We start from the raw sequence: 26,220 nt of genomic DNA, 5'->3' as shown, positions 1-26,220 counted from the left end.
ATGTATTTGTATATGTTTGGAAAATAAATAAATGACTTGTGGCATGTATTGGTGACTCGTGCTCTGATAAGGAAAGACCCTTTGGTCATCCCGACAATTCATAACATCTGTGAACTTTGTTTTATATCTAAAAGGTGGGTTAAAAGCAAATATTTATATGTTGAAGCATACATTTCTCATCATTAAATAACCAAGCCTAAAAAACTAGTCTTAGAAACACTTTTTAAAATCACACATAAGAATCTGCTAAAGAGATTACATGCACTGTGAAAACTGATATTCCCCACGCTACTAGAATAATAAAGGAATTTTCTATTTTCATTTACTTCAAGACCAAAAAAAAGTTTTAAACTCTAGACCAAAATCACTGGCTTCTGTAGCTCTGAACCAATAACAGGACTATTTACTTGGACTGCTGTGCCTTTTTTTTTTTTTTTTTAATTCTCACATTATAAAAATAGGAAGCAGAAAAAAGCAGCTGTTTTATTCAACTATTCACAGGAGAAATTTTTATAACCTAGTCATTGAAACACTTATTTCATAGGCAATCCTTAGAATATGGCAACAGATACTACATAAAATATTGCTTTATAATTATAATATGGCACTTTACCTGTATAGGAAAAGCCCTTTACTGGGTACCCTCTATCCTTAAAACAGAATGGTAAGATCTGGGACTGGGTTTTTCCCACTCTGGAGCAATTCTTCCCTCGTCACCCTCAAGAACAAGTCAGAAAATCAGAAGAACTTCGAAGAGACTAGAATCACAGTCAAACTTTCTTTGAAAGTATCCATAACAAACATTCATTCTTTTTTTTCAAAGGATAAATCAGTTAACTTAATATGTTAATTAAATTGTAAAAGGGCAACATCATTAATAAAGAAGTTTACAAATATAAGGGAAGGAAAAGGCTTTTGATATTCCTTTCTGAATGAAAGGACATTTTCAGAATTACAGCAGAATCCTGTGCCATGCAAAGGGTAATTCCTCCTCTGTTAATTTTCTCAGTAAGCTTCCCTTGTATAAAAAGAGAAGGTCCTCCTATCTTTCTGTGCATCTGCACAAATACACTAACATACAGGGAAGTCCACTGACCCTCCCTTCTTCTACTACTGTAGAGATGACTTCAAATATTTGGTGAAATCCAGAGGCAAATGAGTAGGAACTTCACTGCAAAGTCTTTTGGTTAGTTGATTTAAATCTTCATTCAAAAACGAATCCCCTTGCAAAACTTTATCCTGAAAAAATATTTTAAAAATGAGTTAAAAGTTCTTATGCTATCAGCCAAAGTCAAGCTGTGAGTGAAAATGAAAATGGCAACAATTAACACCAAATCAACATGTGAAACATAAGGTGCTGGGTCAGGTCTTGGACATACCTTACACTGAATAACACACTCTCATAACTGCCTCTACATACAGAATTCCAACCCCAGAGATCCATTCTACTATCAATTTCTAAACATGAAAAAAAAAATTACCTATGAACGGCACATGCAAGGGGCAACCACACAGACTCTCTGGCTGGCCGCAGGCAGATTAAGAGACTTCTGGCCAAGATGGAGGCATAGATAAACACGCTTCACCTCCACACACAACTACAGCAAAAATGACAACTAAACTACAACACCCAGATTCATCAGAAAATCAAGCCATACGGAAGTCCAACAACCAAGGGTTTAAAAGAAGCCACATTCATCCAGACAGATGCCTTTTCTATAATAGGCCACGCTACTAAGATGGAGTCAAAGCAGCTCTATCCAATACATAGAAACAAACACAGGGAGGCTGCCAAATTGAGGAGACAAAGAAATATGGCCCAAATGAAAGAACAGAACAAAACTCCAGGAAAAGAGCTAAACAGAAAGGAGATAAGCAACCTACCAAATGCAGAATTCCAAACAGTGGTTATCAGGATGATCAAAGAAATAATTATACGGACTACAACAACATAAAAAAGATCCAGGCAGAAATGAAGGTTCATTAAGTGAAATAAAGAAAAATCCACAGAGAACCAACAGTGAAGGGGATGAAGCCAAGATACAAATCAACGATTTGGAACATAAGGAAGAAAAAAGCATTCAATTACAACAGTAAGAAGAAAAAGAATTTTTAAAAAATGAGATTAGAATTAGGAGACTCTAAGACATCTCCAAACATACCAACATCTGAATCGTGGGGTGCCAGAAGACAAGGAAGAGCAAGAAATTGAAAACTTATCTGAAAAAAAATAATAAAAGAAAACTTCCCTAATTTGATGAAGGGAATATACACACAAGTCTAGGAAGCACAGAGAGTCCCAGACAAGTTGGACCCAAAGAGGACCACACCAAGACACATCATAATTAAAATGCCAAAGGTTAAAGATAGAGAATCTTAAAAGCAGCAAGAGAAAAGAAGAGAGTTACCTACAAAGGAGTTCCCATAAGACTGACAGCTGATTTCTCCAAAGATAATTTGCAGGCTAGAAGGGACTGGCAAGAAGTATTCAAAGTGATGATAATGCTTCCCAGACAAGGTAAAACTAAAGGAGTTCATCGTCACCAAGCCATTATTATATGAAATGTTTAGGGTACTATATAAGAAAAAGAAGATCAAAACTATGAACATTAAGATGGCAACAAATCCACAACTAACAACAACTAATCTAAAAAACAAACTAAGCAAACAGCAGAACAGAAACAGAATCATAGGTATGGAGATCATTTGGAGGGTTAGCAGCTGGGAGGGGGAAGGCAGAGAATGAGGAAAATGGTGCAGGGATTAAGAAGTACAAACTGGTAGGAACAAAATAGACAGGGGGATGTTAAGAACAGAATAGGAAAGGGTAAAGCCAAAGAAGTTACACGCATGACCCATGGACATGAATTAAGGGGGGTATTGCTGGAGGGAAGGGGGGGTACCAGGTAGAGGGGGGCAAAGAGGGAAAATTGAGACAACTGTAATAGCAAAATCAATAGCAAATTGGAATCAGTTATTAAGAAATATATATTAATTTAGTTTTAACCTCATCTTTTAAAAAAAATAATGAAAAATATGATGTACCTTCTTTTGGGGGCTAGAAGTTTCAACAGGAGGATTGAATGTCATCGCTGCCATGCTGTAAGCCTCAAAAAGTTCTACAGCAGATCTACAGTCACAAATAGAAATTCAGAGTCACAAAAAGACACAACTTGAAAATAATTGTATCCAGAAAAGGACTCATTATTCTAAACTCATATATTAAAATATAATCCTGCCAAGTCAACATAAATAAAATAAATCCTAAATTTCCATGTACTGACATTCTCCAACTAAATCCACCTCACAGAGGTTTGGTGTTTGACAAGGCTGAGGAGAAGAGCTCAAGTTCAATGTGATCAAATCCCAACTCAACCAACCACAGTTATGTAAACAATATGCAGTTACATTTAACTTGGTCATGGAAGCCAGAGAGCTGAAGCATGGAGTTATCCTCCATGGATTTCAAACAGCTCAACCCTTCAGTTCTTGGCCTGGACTAAAGTAAGGAGAACCATTCTATAGGCAGAATGAATGTCTACAGCCATGGCATGTAAATGAATTCTTAACGATTTGGGGTTGGTTGACACTCTCCGAAGGAGCTCAATTGGCAGGGATCTTCCAAACGATCTCCTGTAGTTAGATTTATGGATCTTCACATAAGCGAATATGGCATTGCCTTATTCATTGCTGAACCTGAGTCATAAGCATATGATGACTCACTAATCTACTTATCTGTATGTGTAAAAATTTTTATGACCAAAAAAAAAAAAAAAAAAAATTGTGATTACCCAAAACAAACTAATAAAATCACAGTAAATATGTTTTCTCTTTGGAACTATTCAGGAATATGAAGTGAGACCAAACTCTGATAACCAACTAGGACTTTACATTTTAAAACCTATTACATTATAAAACAGACTCATCACAGCTCAAAGCTATCAACCAAAATTTACAGTTTTATAATAAGTCAATGCTAAATACCACCTTCGGCTCAGCTCTGGTTTGAGTGCCTCAGAGCCTTCCAGAGGGGCTCCAGCGATGAGGTGAGCTGCAAATCTCTGCACTATGGGATGGAAATGCCGCTGAAGGGGAGACAGGACAACCACATTTTGTACAGGTCAGTATTTTATAAAACACTAGCTAGAGCAAAGATTTTATTTAATAAACACTAATTAAAAAAAAAACTATAGCTGTATATGTAATTCATAAAAACCACATAATACAGGAAAAAGACTATCTTTGCTCACAGGATTATTAACACAAATCTGTTTGATAAGCAAGTTACCAGTGGCGTAGCTTAGTCGCACTTCTACAGTATGAACAGAAAAATCAAAACGCAACTTCTCTTTCAGACTGACACAGTTAGCTGACAACAGGCTTCCTAGAACATGTTTGATGTGTCTCCCTCTAATGCTGTCCACACTGTAGGATCACGACCTCGGTGAGACCCTGTCAAAACTTGCGGGCCTACCGAAGCCTCCTTGGATAGGAGCCAATACAAACAAATGTGCCTGGAAAGGGAAAGATTTCAACAAATCTTACCCCACATAACAGTCACTTTCAGCTTCCTTAGAAAAAGTACCTCAAAGAGCAGTAAGAGCAAAGTGAAGCACGGACTATAAAAACATGAATTATAGGAAAGGTGGTCCCAGAAGAAGGTACATTCAGTACTGTGTCCTAAAAACTGCTGTGGGAAAAGCTGAACAAACTGCTCACAAAATGGGTGGGTGGGGGCACCCTTACCCGCAGCGCATGCAGCTCCCAGAGCGCAGTGTTCTGCGCGTTACAGTACTCGGGTTCGTCCAGCTCGGGAAGGAAAACCCCACTCCCCTGAGATTCATTGTCAAGCAACAGATCTGTTTTGGGGAAAGTCTGCAAAAATATCACATAAGAAGGATTAATTAAATTAAATTATTAGTTTAAAAAGGTTATTGGCTTCTGTACTTTCATTTATACTTAAGTTTCATTTGATTTTATGATTATATAAGAGCTATAAACAGATGAACTTCATATCTAGTTTTAATTTTATAAATTTAAGTTTATACCATAAGAGAAACTGCAAAAGATTATGTTCTTGGCTTGCTCTGAAAAAAATTTATTATATCATGCAAGAGAAAATAGAATATTTTCACCCAGCAATCCCACTAGTAGGAATCTTCCCTACAGAAATAATTGTATTAGGTACACATAAGGATATTCACTATAGCATTATTTGTAATAGCAAAAAGAACCTATAAAATGTGTTCATCACCACTGAGTGTTAAAAAAATACTGTAGAACAATATGTATATCATAATCCCCACAACCCCCTTTCCATTACAAAATAAAAGCTATGCTGTTTGTGTTTGCTTGGTATATGCACTGATGTATGAATTTTAAAGTCAGCTGGAAGCATACCCACCACATGGTAAAAATGGTTACCTCTGGAGAGTGTCATTAGGGGTGGAATGCTATCCTTTTGTAATTTTATGTACTTCCTTCATTGCCTGATTTTGTTATAAGTGTGAATTACTTTCATAATTAAATAATAATGTAAACAGGGGAAAAGACACACATCAAACAAACCACCAATGTTGCACTGCCAGAGCATAGCTCTCTTCATCCGTATTACCACTTACATGCATTAATATTCTGTTAGTTGCTAAAATGCCAATGCTTGAATTGGGAAGAACATGAAGAGCAAGGGTGCAGAGGCGCTTGATGAAGGCAAAGGCTCGCTGCTGAGACACTTGCTTTCTGCGCTTCGTTAGCATGACCTCAAGGCACTGGAGCACAATCTCAACCCCTTCGTTGGTAGCACCTAAAATAGCAGATCACCCTGCGTTACTTTTCCATGCCACAATTTCACCTAATTCCAGAAAAACCCAAGGTTCACTGCCGTGCCTGTCCCAAATCATTACCCTAACCCAGAAACAGGGCTAGACTGCTCAAGAAACATGGTGGGTTGTACTGCAGCTCCAGCCCATTCCAAAAGCTCTCGCGCTCCCCGCCTTATGTGAGGGTAAGTACAGACAAGGGGAACTGGCAGGCCAGCACTTTATATACCAGTTCCTATCTCACTTTTCATTGACTATCATTCTGGTCCCAACATATTCTTAAAAGAAATATTTATTAAAGACATGTTATCTAAACATACATACCTGCATGTAACTTAAACAATGTTTTGTAAAGATGTGTATAGAATTTCATTGGATCAATATTCAGAACATCACCTTTGAAATAACAACAAACATCAATTAGACATGTTCCAGCCTCCAAAGGTAAAACAAACAAAACTGATTAAGAGGATATCTTACCTTGCCCAGAAAGAATATGAAAAGCAGTCTGGACACAATGAAGACTTTCTTGATAGCTTAGGTTCTTTAAAAAAAAAATTTTATATATATGTATGTGTGTGTATAAATAATACCATTTATATTTTAAAAAGTAATTCATCAGTAAAGTTACTTACACCAGAGTCAATGAGGCTATGTAGAACTACTAATAAATCATCAAAAAACTCCACATTTATAAGGTGAGCAAACCTAAAATCAAACAAAACTTAGTTAAAAGGTAATCTAAAAGCAGAAATAAAACAGCCAAAAGTTAAACTTGACTTTAAAATTATATTTTTATTATTCCTTATTCCTAGCTATGACAGAAATTGTAGAGATTATGTTACTTCTCATTAATTCAGACTGGCCTTTTTGACAATCCACAGTTGGACACTAGACTCGGCAGGAATACTGAGGCACGAAACAAGCTAATACAATAATGCAAACACTGCTGCCCTGAGCAGGAAGCTGCTGAGAGCAGACAAGCTCCCCGAGGAAAGCTCACCACGTGTCAGCACTTTTCTAAGCCACAAGACAGCAACAGCAAATTCTAGGAAAACGGGTGGCAGGAAGAAGGAAGGAGGAAAGATTCCGCTATTCATTAAGAATTTAACACTATGAAAGCTTTGAAAATAAAAGGGAAAAGAAGCTGACCCTGGTGTCTAGTTCAGGCTCTGCAGTGAACTACCTTTATGATCCTAGTTAAGTCACTGACTGGCCTGGGCCTCTGTTTCTAGAAATAACTGAGATTAACCAACAGAGTTAAAGAGAAAGAATCGTGGGAGCTACGAAATGTCAGAGCATTCTGCACACTATAAAATATTAAGCACTGAAGTAAAGGATATATCTTCAATATTAGTGCAAGAGCCCTTGATACTGTGTAAATCTTAGAATAAGAAAGGGCCTTAGAAGTCATATGTTTTTAGTCTATTGGTAAAATCTTTTTCAGGGAGCAATTTAGCAATATTTATCAAAATTTAAAATGCCTATCTTTTGAGCTGGCAATCAGATGAACCCAAGTGCATGAAAATACTTCCACTGCAGCAAAAGGGACCAGCTAAATAAAAATAAAGCAAAGCATGGAAAGGCTGGTGACCTAAAAAAGAGAGAGAGAGAGACAGAGAGCTGAGAAGGACACTGGGTCGCCATTAGTAAACCTTGTTTAAAATTCATGGTTACATTGGTCTTATTTATTTAGAAAGAATCTAAAAGGTTTCAACCTACACAGCCCTTACTTGGCAAGACCTTCCAGAACTGCTGGCAGGAGAGGCGACCTCTGGGCCTTCTTCAAAATTCTGAAGTAGGTGACAAACACAATATTCAAAGTCTCCGTGTGCTGGAGAAGAAAGAGACGGCATGATTTTAGTATAACCCAGTACCCTTTCTCCTGAGTTACCAAAACTATCACTTTCAAAGCTCACCCTTTTTTTGTCCTTTCCCAGCCCTCCCAACAATTCAATCTCAGGAGCTTTTAACAAAATGAAGCTTTAACAGAATCAAGATACAAATCCAGTGATTTCATAAAACCAGCACTAAACACATTATAATTTCTTGTACATCTTGTATCTAAGCCTCATGAAATAAACCAAAATTATATAACCATAAGTTGAAACAATAAATCCCTAGTTTAAATTATTTAACAAAATATTTTAAAAGCATAGGACAGCGATTTTCAGCCTTTTCTATCTCATGGCACACACAAACTAATTACTAAAATTCTGCGGCACACCAAAAAATACATTATTTTTTTGCTGATCTGACAAAAAATAAAGGTACAATTTTGATTCATTCACACTGGACAGCGATTACTGCTGGCACAGGAGAACGTGAAACCACCTACCAATTTAAGTTTTTTTTCAGTACTTTCTACAGCTTCTGCTTCCCGAAGCTCTCGCTCTAGTTTCTCTTCTGCTTTTTTCCACTGAAAAGAGAGTAAACAATAAAGTAAGAGTAAATACCACTGAATGAAAATAGCGAGCTTCAGAGGCATAATACGTAAATATTATGAGACACATACAATAATACCACAGATTGTCTATGAATACAAATACAAGCGAAGTAGAAGAACAGATAAGACTATGCTGGCTTGCTGGGAGGACAGCACAAGAATGAAATAGGGAGACCAAATGCTTGCTTGCTTTTCAAGAAAAAAACTGAAGTCAGTCTATTAATATTTGCTCATTCAGAAAGGTGGATACATGGGATGTGCTATACTATTCTCTGTAGTTTTCTATAATTTAAATTAAAATTTTTCAGAAAAAGAACATGCTGAGCCCAAAAGTAATTTTTATTGTCAAATCATCTATAATAGAAGCCAGTCATCACCAAAACTTCCCAAATTCACTTATATACAATGCATAAAAGCAGATACTAAAAAGAAATTCAACAAAATAGCAATCTGTTTCCACTTCCGTATGTTCTAAGAGCAGCAAAGGGGTTGCTAAGCTGCCTGAGACACAGGGAGCTGACTGAGCCAGTTCCCTTCCTTCCTGTGAGGTTGTTAAAGAGCTGCCTGTTCTTACTGGGTCTTTGTTTCCCCATCACAGCTATGTGTCCAACCTACGCCAGGATAGTGTGCTATTGACAATGAAAATAAGCATTTGCCTTCATTTCTTTACAAGTTACTAAGTCTAATCTGATATTTATGTCATGTTCTTAAAACTATTATACACATTCAAAAATGGATATCCTGGGAATTATTTTGTTTTTATAAGCAATTTGATAACCCTAATAAACTGTTTAGAAATGTTTTGAGAAATGATAACAATACTGCTAGTGGTGGTGGTAACTAATGTTTATAAAGCACACCAGTGTTAAGCACTCTACTGGGTGCTTTACATACATTATCTTATTTAAATGCACGATGACTCTGAAGGTGGGTACTATTAATAGCTCCATTTCTCAAAAACAAATTTTTTAATGTGCTCAGAGTCTCCTAGTAAATAAATAAAAGGTTTCAAATATAAACCAATAAAGAAACATGATTCAGTTAACAAAAACCCACACCGTTGCTACTTCACATGAATACATTCTTTCTGCTAAGGAAAACATTTTGTGTGTCACAATGAATCTAAGATGATGTTAAAAGCCAGAACAGCAAGAATAAAGTATCTTTTTTATCCACTGCTCTATTGCCAATGAATTGTCAGTTTAAATTGATTTAATAAAATACCCTTTGTAATAAGTGGGAAAATTAAGTTCTCTAAATATTGGATTTTTTGTAGTGATTTATAATCACTATTTAACAATGATTTTTACCTATTTCTATACTATGATTTTAATCTAAAATCAAAACAAAAAAGGAAGTAAATCAAACCTTTCTCTGCATTCTTGACAGATTTTTTCTCTTTTCCTTGAAAGTCATGAACTTTTTTGGTTTATTAATATCCTCTGTATCTTTTTTCACTTCTATTTCCTTGATTCTTAGGCACAAGAATGTTTTTAACATCTAATATTGAAGAAAACACAAATATACAGCTTAATATTTATATTGCCTTCAAAAACTTTATATAGAAAAATAAGCATTGAAAAATGTTATTTCCTTCCTTCATGAAAAAAAATAACCTCAAAACATCTTTTATGACATTTTACACAAAGGCCTATTATCTTTTTGCTAGACATATTTGGTAACTTATGTCTAGTATTTGGCTCAATACATGTAACATTGTTTTGCAATCTAATGATGATAGGAACCAAGCACACATCACTTGGCTTCGGCAGACAATGATTACGAAGAGCAGACAGGCCAGAAAAAGGCCTGAACCAATACTGGAGGAGGAGATATACCATGTCTTTCGCTCCATAGGACGCACTTTTTTTCCTCCAAAAGTGGGGGGGGCGGGGGGGATGTCTGTGTGTCTTATGGAACAAATATTGCGTCACAGACCGCGATGTGTATTACCTGACCTGTCAGCGGTGGCAACAGCTATTAGAAGAGGAAGCCGTGGGCCCACACAAAACCCCTGGGGATGCTTAAATGTCCCACTTTACTGCTGAATCTCAGGGCAACTGGTCAGTATGAAGATAGCGAAGAAAGTGATATCAGTGATTGTGAGCAACTGAGCTTCATGAATTCTGACACTAGTGATGATGAGTTCTTGGGGTTCCCAGAAAACTAGAAGGGTACTTGAGCCTTAGAGTCTCTCCTCATTTGTGAATGACAATGATGATGGTTCTTTATACTAATACCGCTGTTGACTGCTGTTCACTTTACATGGTTGAAATATTCTGTTATATTTTATTAAATATTTTAATACACCATTTGGTTCAGAATATTTTTTTTCTTGTTTTCCTTCTCCAAACCTAAGTGTGTCTTACGGTCAAGTGTGTCTTATAGTGCGAAAAATGCGGTAAATTAAGTATTTCTAAATCACCTTTAATTTACCAAACCAGCTTCAGTTTTACAGAAAATGGTTCTAATATTCATCTGCCCCTGCCTCCCAAAAATAAGTAACATAAAGACTAGTGTTATTAATTAAGACAACCTATTTTCCATCAAGTCAATGAGTCTCCAACTTTAGCAAACATCAGAACACCTGGAAGGTTTGTTAAACACTAACAGCTGGACCCCGACCCAAGCTCTGCTTCAGTAAGTCTAGAAGGGCCTCAGGTCTTGTATTTTTATTCCCACTGATGCTGATTCAGGGACTGCAATAAGAACTATTATCTTAAGCCATTCAAAAAATTCAGGAGCTACTGTGGAAATTGGCAACCATCCAAACACAAAGATAAAAGAGATTTAAAATCCTACACTTCCTTGGGAAGAAACCACTCTATACTGACCTGCTTGAGAACTACCAATATGAACACCTGAAAGAAAACTGACTATTTCAGATTATGGGGCTTAAAGCACAAATGGAAACACGGAAAAACTAAAAGCATAAATAGTGAACCTAAAGTCATTCTAGGTATCAGAAAGATCAATTTGAGTATTGTGTATTCTATGTGCTCATTAAATATTACTCAGATGAAAAATAACTTCAGATTAAAGAATGTGGTATATGGTCAGCTAATCTTTGGCAAGTACACCAAGATATCCAATGGGGGAAGATGTGCTCTTTAATAAATGGTATTGGGAAAAAAAAATGACTTTCCACATGTAGAAGAATAAAACCAGATCCTTAAACCAGTCACAAAAACTAACTCAAAATGGATTAAAAACTTAAATTTAAGGCCTGAAATCATAAAACTACTAGAAAAAAATAGGGAAAAAGCTCCTTGACATTGGTCTTGGCAAAGTGTTTCTTGGCAATGACAATGAAAGCACAGGCAACAAAAGCAAAAATAAACAAGAGGGACAATGTCAACCTAAAACTTCTACACAGTAAACCATTACCCTGAAGACAACTATGGAATGGGAAAAAATATATGGAAACCATATCTGCCAAGGGGTTAATATCCAAAATATATATGGAGCTCATACAACTCAATAACAAAAAACAAATATCCCAATTAAAAAATGGTCATAGGATCTGAACAGACATTTCTCCATAAAAGACATACAAGTATATATGAAAAGGTGCTCAACAACACTAATCAGGGAAACGCAAATCAAAACCACAATGAGATATCACATCACACCTGTTAGAATGGCTATTATCAAAAAGTCAGCAAGTGAGAGTATGAAGGAAAGGAACCTTTGTATAAAGTTGATGGAATGTAAACTGGTACCGCCCCTCTGAAAAACAGTATGGGCGTTCCTCAAAAAATTAAAAATAGGATTATGATGTAATCCAGCAATTCCACCTCTGGATATATACCCAAAGGAAATAAAATCAGTATCTCAAAGAGCTTTCTGCACTCCCATGTTCACTGCAGCATTATTCACAATAGCTAAGATATGGAAACAGCCAGTGTCCACAGATAAATAAATAAAGAAAATGTGGTATGCTGTTCCACCATTAAAAATAGTGACAACATGGATGAAACTGGAGAGCATTGTGCTAAGTGAAAGAAGCCAGACACAGCAAGACAAATACTGCATTATCTCAATTTTATGTGGAATCTAAAAAAGTCAAACACATAGAACCAGACAGATTAGTGGCTGCCAGGGATGGTAAAATGCTGATCAAATGCTACAAACTTTCATTTATGGATATTTAAGTTCTGGAGATCTAAAGTACAGCACAGTGATCATAGTTAATGATATGCTGAGAGAGTAGATTTTAAGTATTCCCACCACAAAAAGAAAAAGGTAACCATGAGAGGTAATGAACATGTTAATTAACTGTAGCAATCATTTCACAATGTATACGTATATTAAATTATCACATTGTACACCTTAAAAAAATCACAATGTCAGCCCAAATATATACAAAAAATCTAACAAACTAAAGAATGCAGTTTATAATTCTAACACTAAAATGAAAGTGTTTCCCTATGAACAAGTTTCATGTTCAAGCATTATCTGATGACTGCAATCTTGAATTAAGACACTAAATATTTTCTCTTAAGTGCAATATTTATAATGTTAGCAGTTCAACTAAAATTATCAGCTTTAATGAAAGGGATCTAATGGCAAAGTAAGACTGAAATTAGGAACTAAAACAGTAGAAAATATAAGGTGAGAAATCAAAACTACATGCTAAATGGAAAGTTATATTTGTGGAATTGAGTACTTTCCATTTCTACTTGGCACACTTCTGTAAAGAATACATTGGCAACTGAAAATTAACTCGGTAATTTAAAAACAAATACAATGGAAAGTAAAAAACAAAAGGCTTACCTCTGGCCTAACATCATAATTTCTGCCCTTCACAAAACCAGAAATCACTTTAATTACTCCAAGGGATGCTTGACCTAATTTGTCTTGTTTAAAAAGTTTCTTTACTGCCTCACAGCACATTTCAGATACCTGAAAAATAAAACGTTACACAAACCGGTGTTTCCCAACCTCAGCACTATTGACATGTGGGGCCCAAGAATCCTTTATTGAAGCGACTGTCCTGTGCATTGCAGGATATTTAGAAGCCTGGCCCTTACCCACTACATGGCTGTCACCACGCCCCTACTACTGCAGCCCTACTGTTCCCTGGAAGGCAAAACCGCCTCCTGTTTAAAACCACTGCACAGAACTTAAGTTCAAAGAGTTTTCTTAAAGAAACAGTCTCTAGCCAAGTGGCTATTAAATAAGAGCGCCAAAAGAATTTTGAGGAAAATAATCACATCGTCTATAATTTTCTGTTAAGCACAAACGGCAACAATCATTTAGAACAACCCACCGATTTTGACACATCATTCATGAGAGGGACAATCAGTACGATGATGTTGTTGTGAAAGTTGAAATGAGGTAGTGCCACCAACAGCTCGCACAGGCTCTTCACAGCCAACTCTGCCAGTCCTTTGTATGCCTTTAAGGCCACTACATTACTTTTCTTCAGCTTCCTTTGCTTCCAGTCTAATCAAAAGACAACTGTAGTTACTTACTTGACTCACTGGTCAAAGCTTCAACTAATTATCTTTCTTTTACAGTAGTATGTGATAACATGGAAACTCAACATACCATGCAAATCCTTAAATATGAGCTGTATCTATACTTACACAAGTACAAATGTTATTATTAAAATGCTTCTATACCACCCACCCTCTGACTGTAACCACAATTACCAGAATATTGGCTTTCTGAGTTTCTTAAAGATGTATCATTAGACAAAAAGGGTCTCCAGGGCGTTAAAAAGAAAGGAAGGGACAGGGAGCTGATACCTTCAATGAGCCTTCGCACTGGGCTCTACCAAGGCTTTTCTCAAAATACTCAATACAAGTCAAGAACCTGGGTTCAAATCCTAGTCACCCACTAATTGACTCATAAATATGAACAAGTTCCAAAATCTCTGAACCCCCATCTCTCATATTCAAAAAATACCAAGAATCTAGCCCTGGCCAGCTAGCTCCACTGGTTAGAGTGTCATCCTGATATATCAAGGTTGTAGGTTCAATCCCTGGTCAGGGCACATAGAAGAAGCAACCAATGAATGCAGAAGTAAGTGGAACAACAAAGCAGTATTTCTCTCTCTCTCAAATCAATAAATTTAAAAAACAAAAACAAAAAAAACCTAAGAATCTAAAACATCATTTATCCTGAATTCTTGCTGAAGCTCACTGTGTATCTTTACCCAGGAGGCCCAAAAGAAATTCAAATTATCCTTCAAAGTAACTGATAATGCACTGTACCTATTTCCTAGAAATTTCTGCATACATATATTGTTGTAACAGCATCTTGAATATGCTAGTCTCTCTACAGCAGGTTCAACATCTCCCTCTATATCATATACAAAGATGAGAAAGATAATATGGATGCTAGTAACTATTTTAAACTTGCTTTTCATATATATAATTTTTCACTAAGCAGACTGTGTTCACCATAAGGAAGAACCATATGTTCTATTTACATAAACCTGACAAGACTTATTAATAAAGAGATAAATAAACAAAATGTGATTACATACAATGGAATATTATTTGACCTTAAGGAAGAAAATTCTGACATATGCTACAAGAATGAATCCTGATATAATCATGCTAAGTGAAATGAGCAAGTCACAAAAGGACAAATATTATACGATTCCATTTTTGTGAGGTTCCTGGGGAGGCAAATTCATAGAGGCAGGAAGTAGAATGGTGGCAGCCAAGGGCTGGGGGAGGAGGGAACCGGGAGCTAATGTTTAATGGTTACAAACTTTCAGTTGGGCAGACAAAAAGGTTCTGGAGATGGAATTTACTTAATGCCACAGAACAGTACACTTAAAAATAGTTAAAATGATATAAATTTTATGTTATATATGTTTCACCATAATTGTTTTTTAACTTAAAAAATCTTTATATGGTTCAATCCACTTTGAATAGCCAACATCTGCATGGTCCAATACAGAGGCCACCAACCACACATGGCAACTGAGCACTTGAAATGTGGCTACTCCAAACCGAGATGTGCTAGGAGTATAAAATACACACTAGATTTTGAACTTACTACCAAAAAAATGTAAAACATCTAATTTTTAAAATTGATTATATGTTAAAATGATGATTTAGACATATGTAATTTACTATTAAAATTAATTGTATTGCTTTTTATCTTTTTTTAAAGTGTGGCTACATTGTTTTTAATGACTTCTGTGTCTTATGTTATCATGTTATATTTCTATTGATAGTGCTGGTCTACACAGTGCTTCCAAGCTTATCACTAGGAGAATAAAATGCTAGTGAGTAGGTTCCAGTTGGGATGTCAGAGCTTAGAAACAATACCCATCCCACCCACCCCCACTGCCACTCTGCGCCACCACCTTCATGTCCTTATTGGAGCAACAGGATTAGCAGTCCTACTCAAGCTGAGATAGCAACTGGGTGATCCTTAGGCCCAGCATTGAGTAAAGGAGCCCAACTTAGTCAGTGAAAGCACCTGGTCTAAGCAACCGAATCTCTTCCCCTGCATGCTCAAGTTTTTCCTACATGCTTCCTTTTCTGAGAACAAGGGTTCGATAGCAAAATTTATCATCCTGAGTAACTGACTCATGAGAATTTTCAAAGGACTCATTACAAGTTATCCTTTCCCAACTACTCCGTGTCCAAAAAAAAATTTTTTTTAAACAGTAGAATAAATTTCAACCATCAATGAATTTAAGATACATAAAATACTTGTTAGGTAAAGAACTATAACAATATTAATACTAATAACAGATAAAATATAGTCCTTAATACAGACTAGGCATGATTGCAAGTACTTCATATCTATAAATTAACTTACTTTTACACAACTACCCTATTATTATTCCCACTTTATAGCTAGAAAAACCAAAGCACAGAGAGATTAAATGATTTGCCCCTCACACAGGTGTTAAGTGATGGGCCAAGATTTTAACCCAGGAAGTCCGGCTCTAGACTCTGCTCCTGACCATACACTACACTGACAGTCAACACACCACAGAATATAGAATTCACCTTCCTGTCCAAAGCTAAATATGTTACATGCTTTTAAGATGTTTACTATACCTTTAACCATTTGCTCCAAATTTTCCAAATAAAATTTATATTGGCTAACGAGGCCTTCTTCAAATTCTCTTAACTTTTGAGTTTCTTTACGGATCTGAAAAGACCAAAAGATCACTTTTTAACCTCAAAATATTGAAATCTGAAAATTAGCACAAAATGTTGAGTGCCTACTATATACCCAGTCCTGTAAAAACAACCAAAAGATAAAAAACCCATCCTGGCTAGGTAGCTCAGTTATTAAAGAGTGTCGTCCCCACATGCCAAGATTTTGTGTACAATCCCTGGTCAGGGCATATATAGGAAGCAACCAATAAATGCATAAATAAGTGGAACAAAAAAACAATGGCTCTCTCTCTCCTTCTCTAAAAAATCAATTTAAAAAAATCTAAGAAAAAACAAAACCCTGTTTCTCCCATCTCTCACTCTCCAAAATTTTCAGCTTCTTTTGTATAGTAATTATATTTAACATACCTTGGTAGATTTTTCTGCTTCTGTTAGTGGACGGATTTTATATGAAGGAGTAATGTCTTTAAATAACTCCATCAGAGAAACTATCACTAGCTTTCGAACAGTAACAGCCACATCAGGATCCTGTTCCATCAGCATCGAACGTAATTCTTTCAATTTTTTAACCTATTATATACAGAAGAAACTTATAAGGATGGAGAAATAATGGCTGAATAATTACAAGCAAAACAACAGTCTTACATCTGCATCTGGCACAGTAAGTAGAATTCACACAATGACTCAGTCTAGCCAAGCCATATGCAACTACAGACACTGCTCCCGTTATCTACAAAGAAATCACTCAAGCAATACATTAATCATATTTGTGTTAAATAAGTAGTTAAAAAATATGAACTTAAATAATAGTTTAAATTTGTTAATTTGCCTATTTTTCATTGGGTTTTCTTAGAGGGATGTGTGTCCTATTCCCCTAAAAACAATTTTTTGAAATAGATTGTTATATCATGTGTTATATAATCACATATGTAAAAGTTAATCAGGAATTAATATAATGTATCCATGTTAACTTAAGCTTCAAAGTTACTCATATAACAATCATTTGTACAATATGATGTAATACAGAAATGAATAACTGGTTTCAACTAAGGGGCTTGTTTTGATGAGCTCCTATTGCCTGCTGGAGTGGTATCTTGAGAAACAACACCCTGACTCATGAGCAGTGTTTGCCACAACAGGGAGCAGAACAAGTATGTCACCTCCTATTCGCTCTCCCTAACTTTTATGAAACGAGCATGAGGCTCCAAAGTTAAAAGATCTGGGTTCCAATCCAGTGGCGGTTAAAATCTGGAACAAATCACTTGGTTTTTAAAGGTTCTATATTTCTGCTGTAAAATGAGGTCCATAGCTCTTGTCTCTATAGTTTCACAATGATTAAATGAGATAATACAGATGAGAAATATTCCAAATTCCCCTCCCTGACTCTACTCCAGATCTTCCCCTCACTTTGACAGAAATGGACAACTACTAGTCCAAAACATACCCACATGAAGTTTTTTCAATAAATGTAAATAATCCATTTTATTGTTCAATAAATATTTGTCATAGTAGGATGCTGGGGACGCCAATATAACAAAAATAATAGTATCATTTTATATAATTTCATGTATATTATATCATTTAATCCTCACAACAAAGTTTTAATATAGGTTCCATTCTCATTTTAGAGATGAAAAAAATGAGTCTTGCCCTGGCCGATGTGGCTCAGTTAGTTGAGTGCCATCCCACAAACCAGAAGGCTGTCTGTTAGTTTGACTCCTGGTTAGGGTACATGCCTGGATTGCGGATTTGGTCCCTGATAGGGGTGTGTACTGAGGGCAACCAGTTGATGTTTCTCTCTCACACTTGTGTTTTTCTCTCTCTCTTTCTCCCTCATTTCCCCTCTCTATAAATAAATAAATAAAATCTTTAAAAAGAAAAAGAAAATGAATTGGGTACAAAACTTACCCAAAGTCCAACAAATAGTACTTAGCAGAGCCAAGACTAAATCTCGGGCTTCTTGAGTTGACATGTTATAACTATCATCACCTTCAGTACTGTACCCATGACCCAACGATAATTCATTATAACTTTCTAGTTTATTTCACTTAAAATATTTTACACTTACAAGTATTCCTAAAATAATGCCTTTTGGGTGCATGTTCCTAACCAACAACGCTACAGTCAGTCAGGCAAATTTGCAAGTAGATTCCTTCTGCCTTAATGTTGAGTTACAACATTAAGTCCAATATCTTCATTTAGAGACCAGAGCACTTAAAAGACTTTTCTAAGATTATAGAAGAAATTAAGTTCAGACATAGAATTAGGCTAAGGTTCTGTCTACTCTCTTATTCTCACTCAGTTACTATACTTTGCTAATGCTTTTCCTTTTTGTGTGTACTTATAGGTAACAAGATAATCTTAAAAATTTTAGACATTTAGACCATATCTAATATGAAGAAGCTAACGAAATTACTACCACTTACATTATTTTCTGGATCTGATAATATAGCAGACGCCAAGGCGGCAATATGCAGTTTCTTCTCCCGTAGCTTCTTCTTTCTCTCAATTAAATGTTCTTCTATTGTCAGCTCTCGTACAGGATCTTCAATGAGCTCTGAAACAGATTAGGTTTTCCCTCTTAACATTCCTTTATTTACAAGTATCCAAGAGGCTTATTTCATATCATCCTCTCAATAGTCATATGAGGCAGGTACTAACATAGTGAAAGGGCAATCTGATTTTGTTGTTTTAAAAAGTACAAAATATTCTTTGTTTTCAACTCTATACAGTCCTTTGAACTATATAAAATATGTTCACATTAAGAAATTCAAGGGGTGGGGTAGGCAGAGGAGGGCAAAAGGGGAAAAACTGGGACAGCTGTAATAGAATAACAATAAAAAAGAAAAATTCATAGGGAACTAGATTTAATACACACACAAGTATAATCTGCAACAAGCCTATGAAGGATGACTAAAAACAGTAAAATTGACCTGTAATCTCATTTACACTATTAATAAAGTTTGCAAAGCAGAAGTAAAATTTAACCAACTTGTTTTGTCATGAATTCTAAACCAATAGTTTCAAACAATAAACTATGTTCTTTTAACTTTGATTAGAACTATGCTAGCTATTAGAAACCCACACTTAATGATCTAAAACAGATATACACAAAGTATAACTCCTCTAAAGAACCAAAATGATTTCATACAAGATCATTTTTGTAATTTGAAACTAAACAGTTAAAATTTATTTGTAAGCAGGTCCTTACTTACAATTAAAAAGAATTCAAAACACTACAATTAACAAGACCCTTCATGCATGCCTACATATTACAAATATAAATTGCATAAATTTTTCCATAATAAAAAACAACAATCAAATTCCACAAGACGAGCCTTGGTTGGTGTGGCTCAATGGATTGAGTGATGGCCTGCGAACCAAAAGGTCATGAGTTCGATTCCTACAGGGCACATGTCTGGGCTGCAGGCCAGGTCCCTAGCTATGGGTGTACAGGAGGCAACCAATCAATGTATCTCTCACACATTGATGTTTCTCTCCCTTTCTCCCTCCCTTCCTCTTTCTAAAAATAAATAAATAAAAATATATCTAAAAAAAAAAAATTCCCACAAGGTGAAACTTTCAAAATGTGGGAAAATGTTCAAAATGACCTTGAAATATCCAGTACTCCAAAAGGCACATTCCAGATTTTATCTAAAATTAACTCCCTTATAGTATGCAAAAAAAAAACAAAAAAAAAAAAACGCAATTCTCAATTAACAATTTAGTAACTATAGATGTATCCCATTACCTTCCTCAGGCTCCATCTCTTTCTGATCCTCTTCATCTTGGCTAGTGTCAGTCACTATGGAAAATATGTACATTAAAAATGTGATAATATACTACAAAGAAAAGCATAAAAGTGATTAACATAAAACTCAGGAAAGTACGGTAGTTACTTCTGCAAGGAGGGAACAACTGGCGATTGAAGGGAGCACAAGGGAAGTTTCTGGGTGCTGGCTGTCTGAGTTTCTTGCCCAGATGGTATTTTTATGGGTGTTTTTTGTGATAAATCATGTAACTTCACATCTTAGATTTCTAGACTTTTCTGTGTGTTGTATTTCATAAGAAAAAAAGATACATATAAGAAAAAAAGGCTAATGAAGAATGACTAACATGCTCTAATTTTAGAAACAAAAAAATTTGGTGAAATACTCTGTAAAGAAAATCACCTTAACCTTGTAGCTTCAGCTATACTCACTGTACAACAGACATCTAAAGATAATCAACTATATTTCTGGCCAAAATCATCGAGCTTGCTATATGACTAGTTTTAGCTACCTCTATTTTGTAGATATGGGTAAAAGTCAAAATACAATTAAATTTTAATGAAAGAAATATGTGATATTATTAAAGAGCTAAAGTTGTAACTAATACACAGGCTGATCAGACTAACCTGGTTTTTCCCTGGTCTGTGGGATTATACCACTTTTATCTTTGATAGGAAGCAAGTGAATCAATTCCTTCTCTGGTGCAGTTTGTAGAGTTCTTGGTATTTTTTCATATTTATCTATAACGTGCTCATGCTTTCGTTTTTTGATGTGAACAGGCTCACTGTAGAAAAAATAATAATTTTTAATTTCAACATACTAAAAAGGAACCCAGAGACCTATCATTTTTAAAGTGGAAAAATAAACCACAAGACAAAACTTCAACAGGTATACAGATATTAGCCCCCAAACCAGGCACACAGCAGGCACTCAAATATATAGTAAATGAATAAATTAATTGTGTTGTCTACCACAAAGACTCAAACTATGGCTATACCTAGTTTTCCCTTTAGATGCAAAATAAAGGTGAAAGTTGCAGCAGATTCTTTTTGAAGAATATCCCAGAGCTATTTTGGGGACAGCATTCTATTCTGCATTTCCAAAAACCTTCAGAGCATAGCATGGGCTTAGGAGTTAAAAAATTTAAGTTTAATTTCATATCTACCACTTATGATAGTGGGGAAGCATGAGTTTCCTCTCCATAAATGAATAATACCTACCTAATAAAGTAATGAGGACTGAGATCATGGCCATAAAGAACTCAGGACTGGTCTGCCAATTCCTCAAACAAAGAACAGCATTCTTCCCCATTCACTCTATTTCACTATTCAGACCCAAACGAAATAAAGATGTACGCTAAATAAAATCAGCTTGTTTTATTCGGTAACTTCCTTTATTTAGGAAATAAACCGAATAATAAATAAGGGTCTACTGTTTGTAAACACTGTGTTCAGAGCTAAAGTTTTGCACTGATCACCTAAGTAAAATTCAGAACCAAGTTTTTAACACTGAAAGCATATGATTATAATCTATATGAAGTATTACCTAGAAGAAAGATCTCTCGTTAGAAAAGATGCTCTTTGTCCTAAATCCTTCATTAACTGTAAGTCATCTTCATCCATCATATCTAAAGGAAGGGCGTCCTCTTCTTCCTCCTCTTCCTTCTCAATCCTTTTACCTGTTCCACCAAAAAAAAAAAAAAAATCAGAAGGATTAAGAGATTTAGAACTTTGTATATAGGAAAAATGTATGTTTTTCTAGTATCTTAGCCCAGTGTTTCTAAGTGGGAGCAAAACTCACATATTGGGCCAGACAATTCTTTGTTATACTGGGGTGTCCTGAGCTAGGCAAAATGCTAGCATCTCTGACCCCTGAAGCCCAAATGCAGGATCGTTCCCAGATCACTGTAACAAAAAATAAATGTCTCCACATTTTCTACAATGTCTTTCAGCGTATTTAAGAGCCAATGACTTAGCCCCTTAGTTCTGTCTGTTTGCCAACAGCTTTCACTTCCGTTCCACTTCAGCCACCCCTTTCAAAGACCACATCCCAAACCTGGGTGCCCGCCCAGCTCTCTGAGCATAACCTTTTGTCCTTCCTGTTCTCATTCAGTTACTGCCACTGCACTTCTCCAACCAAATATATAGACCTTTTGACCACTCTACTTTTTCTATCTACCAATGTGTTTACATCAGACATGTGGTGATAGCCTATAATTTCAAGTGGGTAAAAGCTTTTTTTTTTAATTAACAACTTATTTTGTAGACTGTTTAATGTTAGAACATAAAGAGTTTCCTTCTTTCTTGAAATACTCTTCTTTGATTTCTAAGACACTGTTCAATTCTGGTTTTCTTCCTAATTCTCTGGCTCCTCCTCAAACCCCATTACATGTTTTTCTTCTTCTACCCATTTCCTAAGTGCTGGGGTGACTTAAAATTCTATTCTAGGTTCTCTTATCCTCATACTTCAGTCTCCACAGCAATTTTACCCAAGTCTAAGGCTTTAACTATAATCTGTATGTTGATAATTCCCCAAACTATTCCCTCTAACCCAGACCTTTCACTTGAAACTTATGTTTCTTAATTGAATTTTATTGGGGTAACAATGGTTAACAAAACCGTACAGGTTTTAAGTGTACAACTCAACAAAACGTCATCTGCACACTACATTGTGCATCCATCACCCAAAGTCAAGTCTCTGTCACCATTTATCCCTCTTTTGCCCTCTTCTACCTCCCCTGACCCTACTTTTCCCTTTTCCTCTGGCTGTCACCGTATTGTTATCTGTGTCTATGGGATATATATATGTGTATTTTTTTTCACTTAATCCCTTCACTGTTTCACCCAGCCCTCCAACTTCCCTCCATTCTGACAGCTGTCAGTCCATTCTATGCATCTATGTTTGTTTCTACTTTGTTTGTTAAATTATTTTTGAAACTTATACTCTTATAACCAACTGCCTGATAACTCCAACATGTAAGACTGAAGAAATTTTTGTTTTTAAAATATATAATTATTAACACATCATGCTTTTTAAATTCTATTGAAATTTAGATGGAAGAGATCTTTATTTAACTCAACCATCACTGTTTTTTTTACAGATTAAATACCTGCAGATTAAGTGACCCATTAAAGCCACATTGCTATTAAGTATCAAAATTAAGAGATAAGCCCAATTTCCGGACTACCAGGCCCATGACCTTTTACATATCACAATAATATGTTGCCAAGAGATCAAACCAAACAGGTTACGATTAAGAGAATGAGATGCACATGGGAAGACTGAATAGTCAGCTATAACTACCCTGAAAGTATCAGTAACATTGCAGAAGAACTGGTCTGACTCAAAATGGTCTTATTCCTTACCTGCTCTGAATACTTGGGAGTTCCTGGATAGTTTTACAAAAGAATAACCCTGATAATTACAGCTTAATTTTACTCCAAGTTTCCAAATTTAAAAAAAGAAGCCAGATGTTTAGAATACTAAATGAATTTTGGCAACACTGAAGAATGCACCAGAGGAAAGCAATGTTCTTACCCTGGCTAACTGCCAGTGAATGGGCAAGTGGCGTGGCATGCTGCCTGACACTTATTTACTGGGTGATTCTGAGTTTGTTTTCCCAAGTATTACAACTTCAGGTGTGCTTTCTAAACATACTAAAAGCAGAGGCCAGCTCTTTCTCACAATGAATACTGTATTGAAATGTTTTCCGATACTGACTGTGATAAAGCATATAGGACTAATATCCTTACTAACTCTTAGGAAGGTCTGTGACCAAGAATAGTGATGAGTAGAATGCAGTTATTTCATGAACATTTTAAAACACACCAATGGAAATCAGAGCACATGAATGCTTTCACAATTACCTGGTCGTTTTTTCTTTGGATCCTCCAGGGGAATGGGTTTCTTAGACACAGCATCTTTTACAGCTTGCCTTAGTTTCCTTTGTTCTTTTCGGTACTTCTTGAGATTGCTTTGTTGTTTAAATTGCTTATTTTTTAGCTTGTTTTCAAGTTTGACTTTACTAGTCTTAAGCAACTTCCTAAAGCTTGGGACCTGTTTTTTATTTCTTCTCTGGAAAACACAACAGGAGGAGAGCTGCATACCCAGAAATTTACATTATCTTCTTTTTAAAATCAGATTAAAGAGAACTGATTATAAATTTCATTAGACCAATTCCACAATCCTAATGTCTCACAACCCGAGAATCTTGCATATAAGAGCTAAAACCAAACCATGGCATTAATCCTACAGAATGGCACTAGAACATCAGGTATTCAACCAGGGGTCTTATAATGATCAAAACCCACAGCTACTAAGAGGGTCCAAGATCCCCAAAAAAGTTAACAACCACTGATCTAGGGGTAAGTGGTTAGTCAACGCTATCTTACTAGTTTAGCTTACTCCGAGCAAAATGCTGTCTTTAACAATTGACATTCCTATATTGCTTTACCGTTTGCAAAGTTCTCCAACATATTACCTCCAATAGCCTAGTTAAACAATGATTGCCGTTATCCTCACATTACTGATGAAGCTAAGGCTTAGAGATTACGACATTTATCAAAGAGCTTTAAAACTAAGGAAGGCAACAATAAATTCGGGTCTCTGGATTCCAATTCCAAATCCAAATCCTAGGGCTAGCTCTGATTTTCTGCCAGAACTGGAGCAAATCATTTGCTTTCCTATCTTCTCACCCTTTAGGAGAAGAAAAAGGGCTCGTTTCGAATCCCATAAGTCACACTATAAATTCACTCAGAACTGGACCCTGCTTCTCATCTATACAATAAGGGGTTCAAAAGACAGTCTTGAAGAACCCTTCAATGTCTGACATCCTAAAGATGCAAGGCTAGGTGCTCGTCTCATCGTGGCTCCTGAAGCCGAGGGCGAGCACAGTGAGCAATGAAGGAAGAGTTAGGTGTGAGGGCTGGGAAGCGGACAGCGCATAGAACCACGAGGGAGCCCCGAACCTAGGCCACCGCCCCCTAAACAGGGGCAAAAAACAGCCAGAAAGCTACACCAGGCAGTGACTCTCAGCCAAAACGACCGTAAACCGCGAGGACTGGGTTTATGATGACCCTTACCGCCTTCATCCTTAAATCTGAAGGACGCTCCTGCGCGACAAATTCACCAGGGATAGAAATAATCCAGGAATCCCGATGAGGAGAAACACGTGCCACAGCCGCAACTCTGCAAAACGGAAGCAGCCGCTACGCCCTCCCCATTCTCCGCCGCCGGAAATGGAGGCGGGACTTCCGTAGACAAGCTTGGGGGCACGCCTTCTCGTGGTGAAAGTCGTTCCAACGGCGAGCCTGGGCACACCAACCCCAGAGCAGTGTGGGCCAAGGGCGGGTGACACCCGGGGCGGATATTTTACAAGGTCTGTTATTCCTTGACTCTTTCTAGGTTCCCTTTAAAGTGTTTGGGAAATCAGGCTCCGTAAGTCAGAACGAAAGGACTCGATTTTTTTCAATCACCTCCCTGCATTTTGTGCCACTCATAGTTCTGTTATAGATACTGCTTTTTGTAGTCTGTACCCTCCCGTTAAGTGTTGAGGACCGGACCGAGAAAACCTTTTTCCTTTTATGTAACGCCCACCCCTCGCTTGACCCTCGAACGGCTCCCTCGTGGACTGCCGAATTTCTCAGGACCCTCCGGCGCTCGCAAGTTCATGATTCTTCATATTTATTTGATTTTTGAAACGCTTTTTGCCTTAATAACCACTGCCCGATAACGACCTATATCAGATTCATCTGCGTTTCAGTATTTTGCAACTGTATTACCTCTTTAAATTATACTGCCTGTTTAGTAATTTCGCCAAGATTTTTAACAGGTTTAGGCATTGCGAGAATAAAAACATGTTTTTCAAAATGATTGATTCTAAAAGACTTTTTTAATGAATAAATTTAAAAATGCCACTAAGGTTATTTAAAAGAAAAGAAAGCTTATGATTCCTGAGCACACTGCTGACACAGTTTGGCCTGGCAGTCCTGAGCCAAGAGGGAAAAGCCAACAGGCTTAACAGATTCTGAGCTTCCTGTGGGTGTTGGTCTTAAAGAGACTGAGAAGAAGCCTCCCAATTTCTGGAT

The 26,220-nt window shown here is 36.4% G+C and overlaps 1 protein-coding gene across 1 annotated transcript; it reads right to left on the bottom strand.

Annotated features, from left to right (window-relative positions):
• Window positions 1-465: 465 nt before the first annotated feature.
• NOC3L (NOC3 like DNA replication regulator) lies at window positions 466-25,340 on the bottom strand. Its single transcript, XM_090277946.1, has 21 exons — window positions 25,216-25,340; window positions 24,001-24,208; window positions 21,680-21,812; window positions 20,761-20,918; window positions 20,116-20,169; window positions 18,791-18,921; window positions 16,773-16,934; window positions 16,302-16,395; window positions 13,538-13,713; window positions 13,042-13,170; window positions 9,634-9,765; window positions 8,158-8,238; window positions 7,553-7,653; window positions 6,455-6,527; window positions 6,300-6,363; window positions 6,144-6,215; window positions 5,622-5,803; window positions 4,747-4,875; window positions 3,988-4,085; window positions 3,046-3,130; window positions 466-1,239 (listed from the first exon to the last, which is right to left on the bottom strand). The coding sequence occupies exons 1-21, from the start codon at window positions 25,222-25,224 to the stop codon at window positions 1,111-1,113; spliced, it is 2,400 nt and encodes a 799-aa protein (XP_090134072.1). The 5' UTR covers window positions 25,225-25,340; the 3' UTR covers window positions 466-1,110.
• Window positions 25,341-26,220: the final 880 nt, after the last annotated feature.

The sequence above is a fragment of the Furipterus horrens genome, unplaced genomic scaffold (genome assembly GCF_987537825.1).
Source record: "Furipterus horrens unplaced genomic scaffold, mFurHor1.1.pri manual_scaffold_5, whole genome shotgun sequence".
Taxonomy (NCBI): Eukaryota; Metazoa; Chordata; class Mammalia; order Chiroptera; family Furipteridae; genus Furipterus; species Furipterus horrens.
This window is presented reverse-complemented; position numbering and strand designations above follow the sequence as displayed.

Bases quoted from the DNA above. Each gene is read 5' to 3' on its own strand.
- NOC3L (XM_090277946.1), bottom strand. The intron at 6,528-7,552 runs GTAAGGGCTGTG...GTTTGATTTTAG, and splicing joins GTTCTGGAAGGTCTTGCCAA to GTTTGCTCACCTTATAAATG. The intron at 4,876-5,621 runs GTAAGTGGTAAT...ATATTTTTGCAG, and splicing joins CTAACAGAATATTAATGCAT to ACTTTCCCCAAAACAGATCT.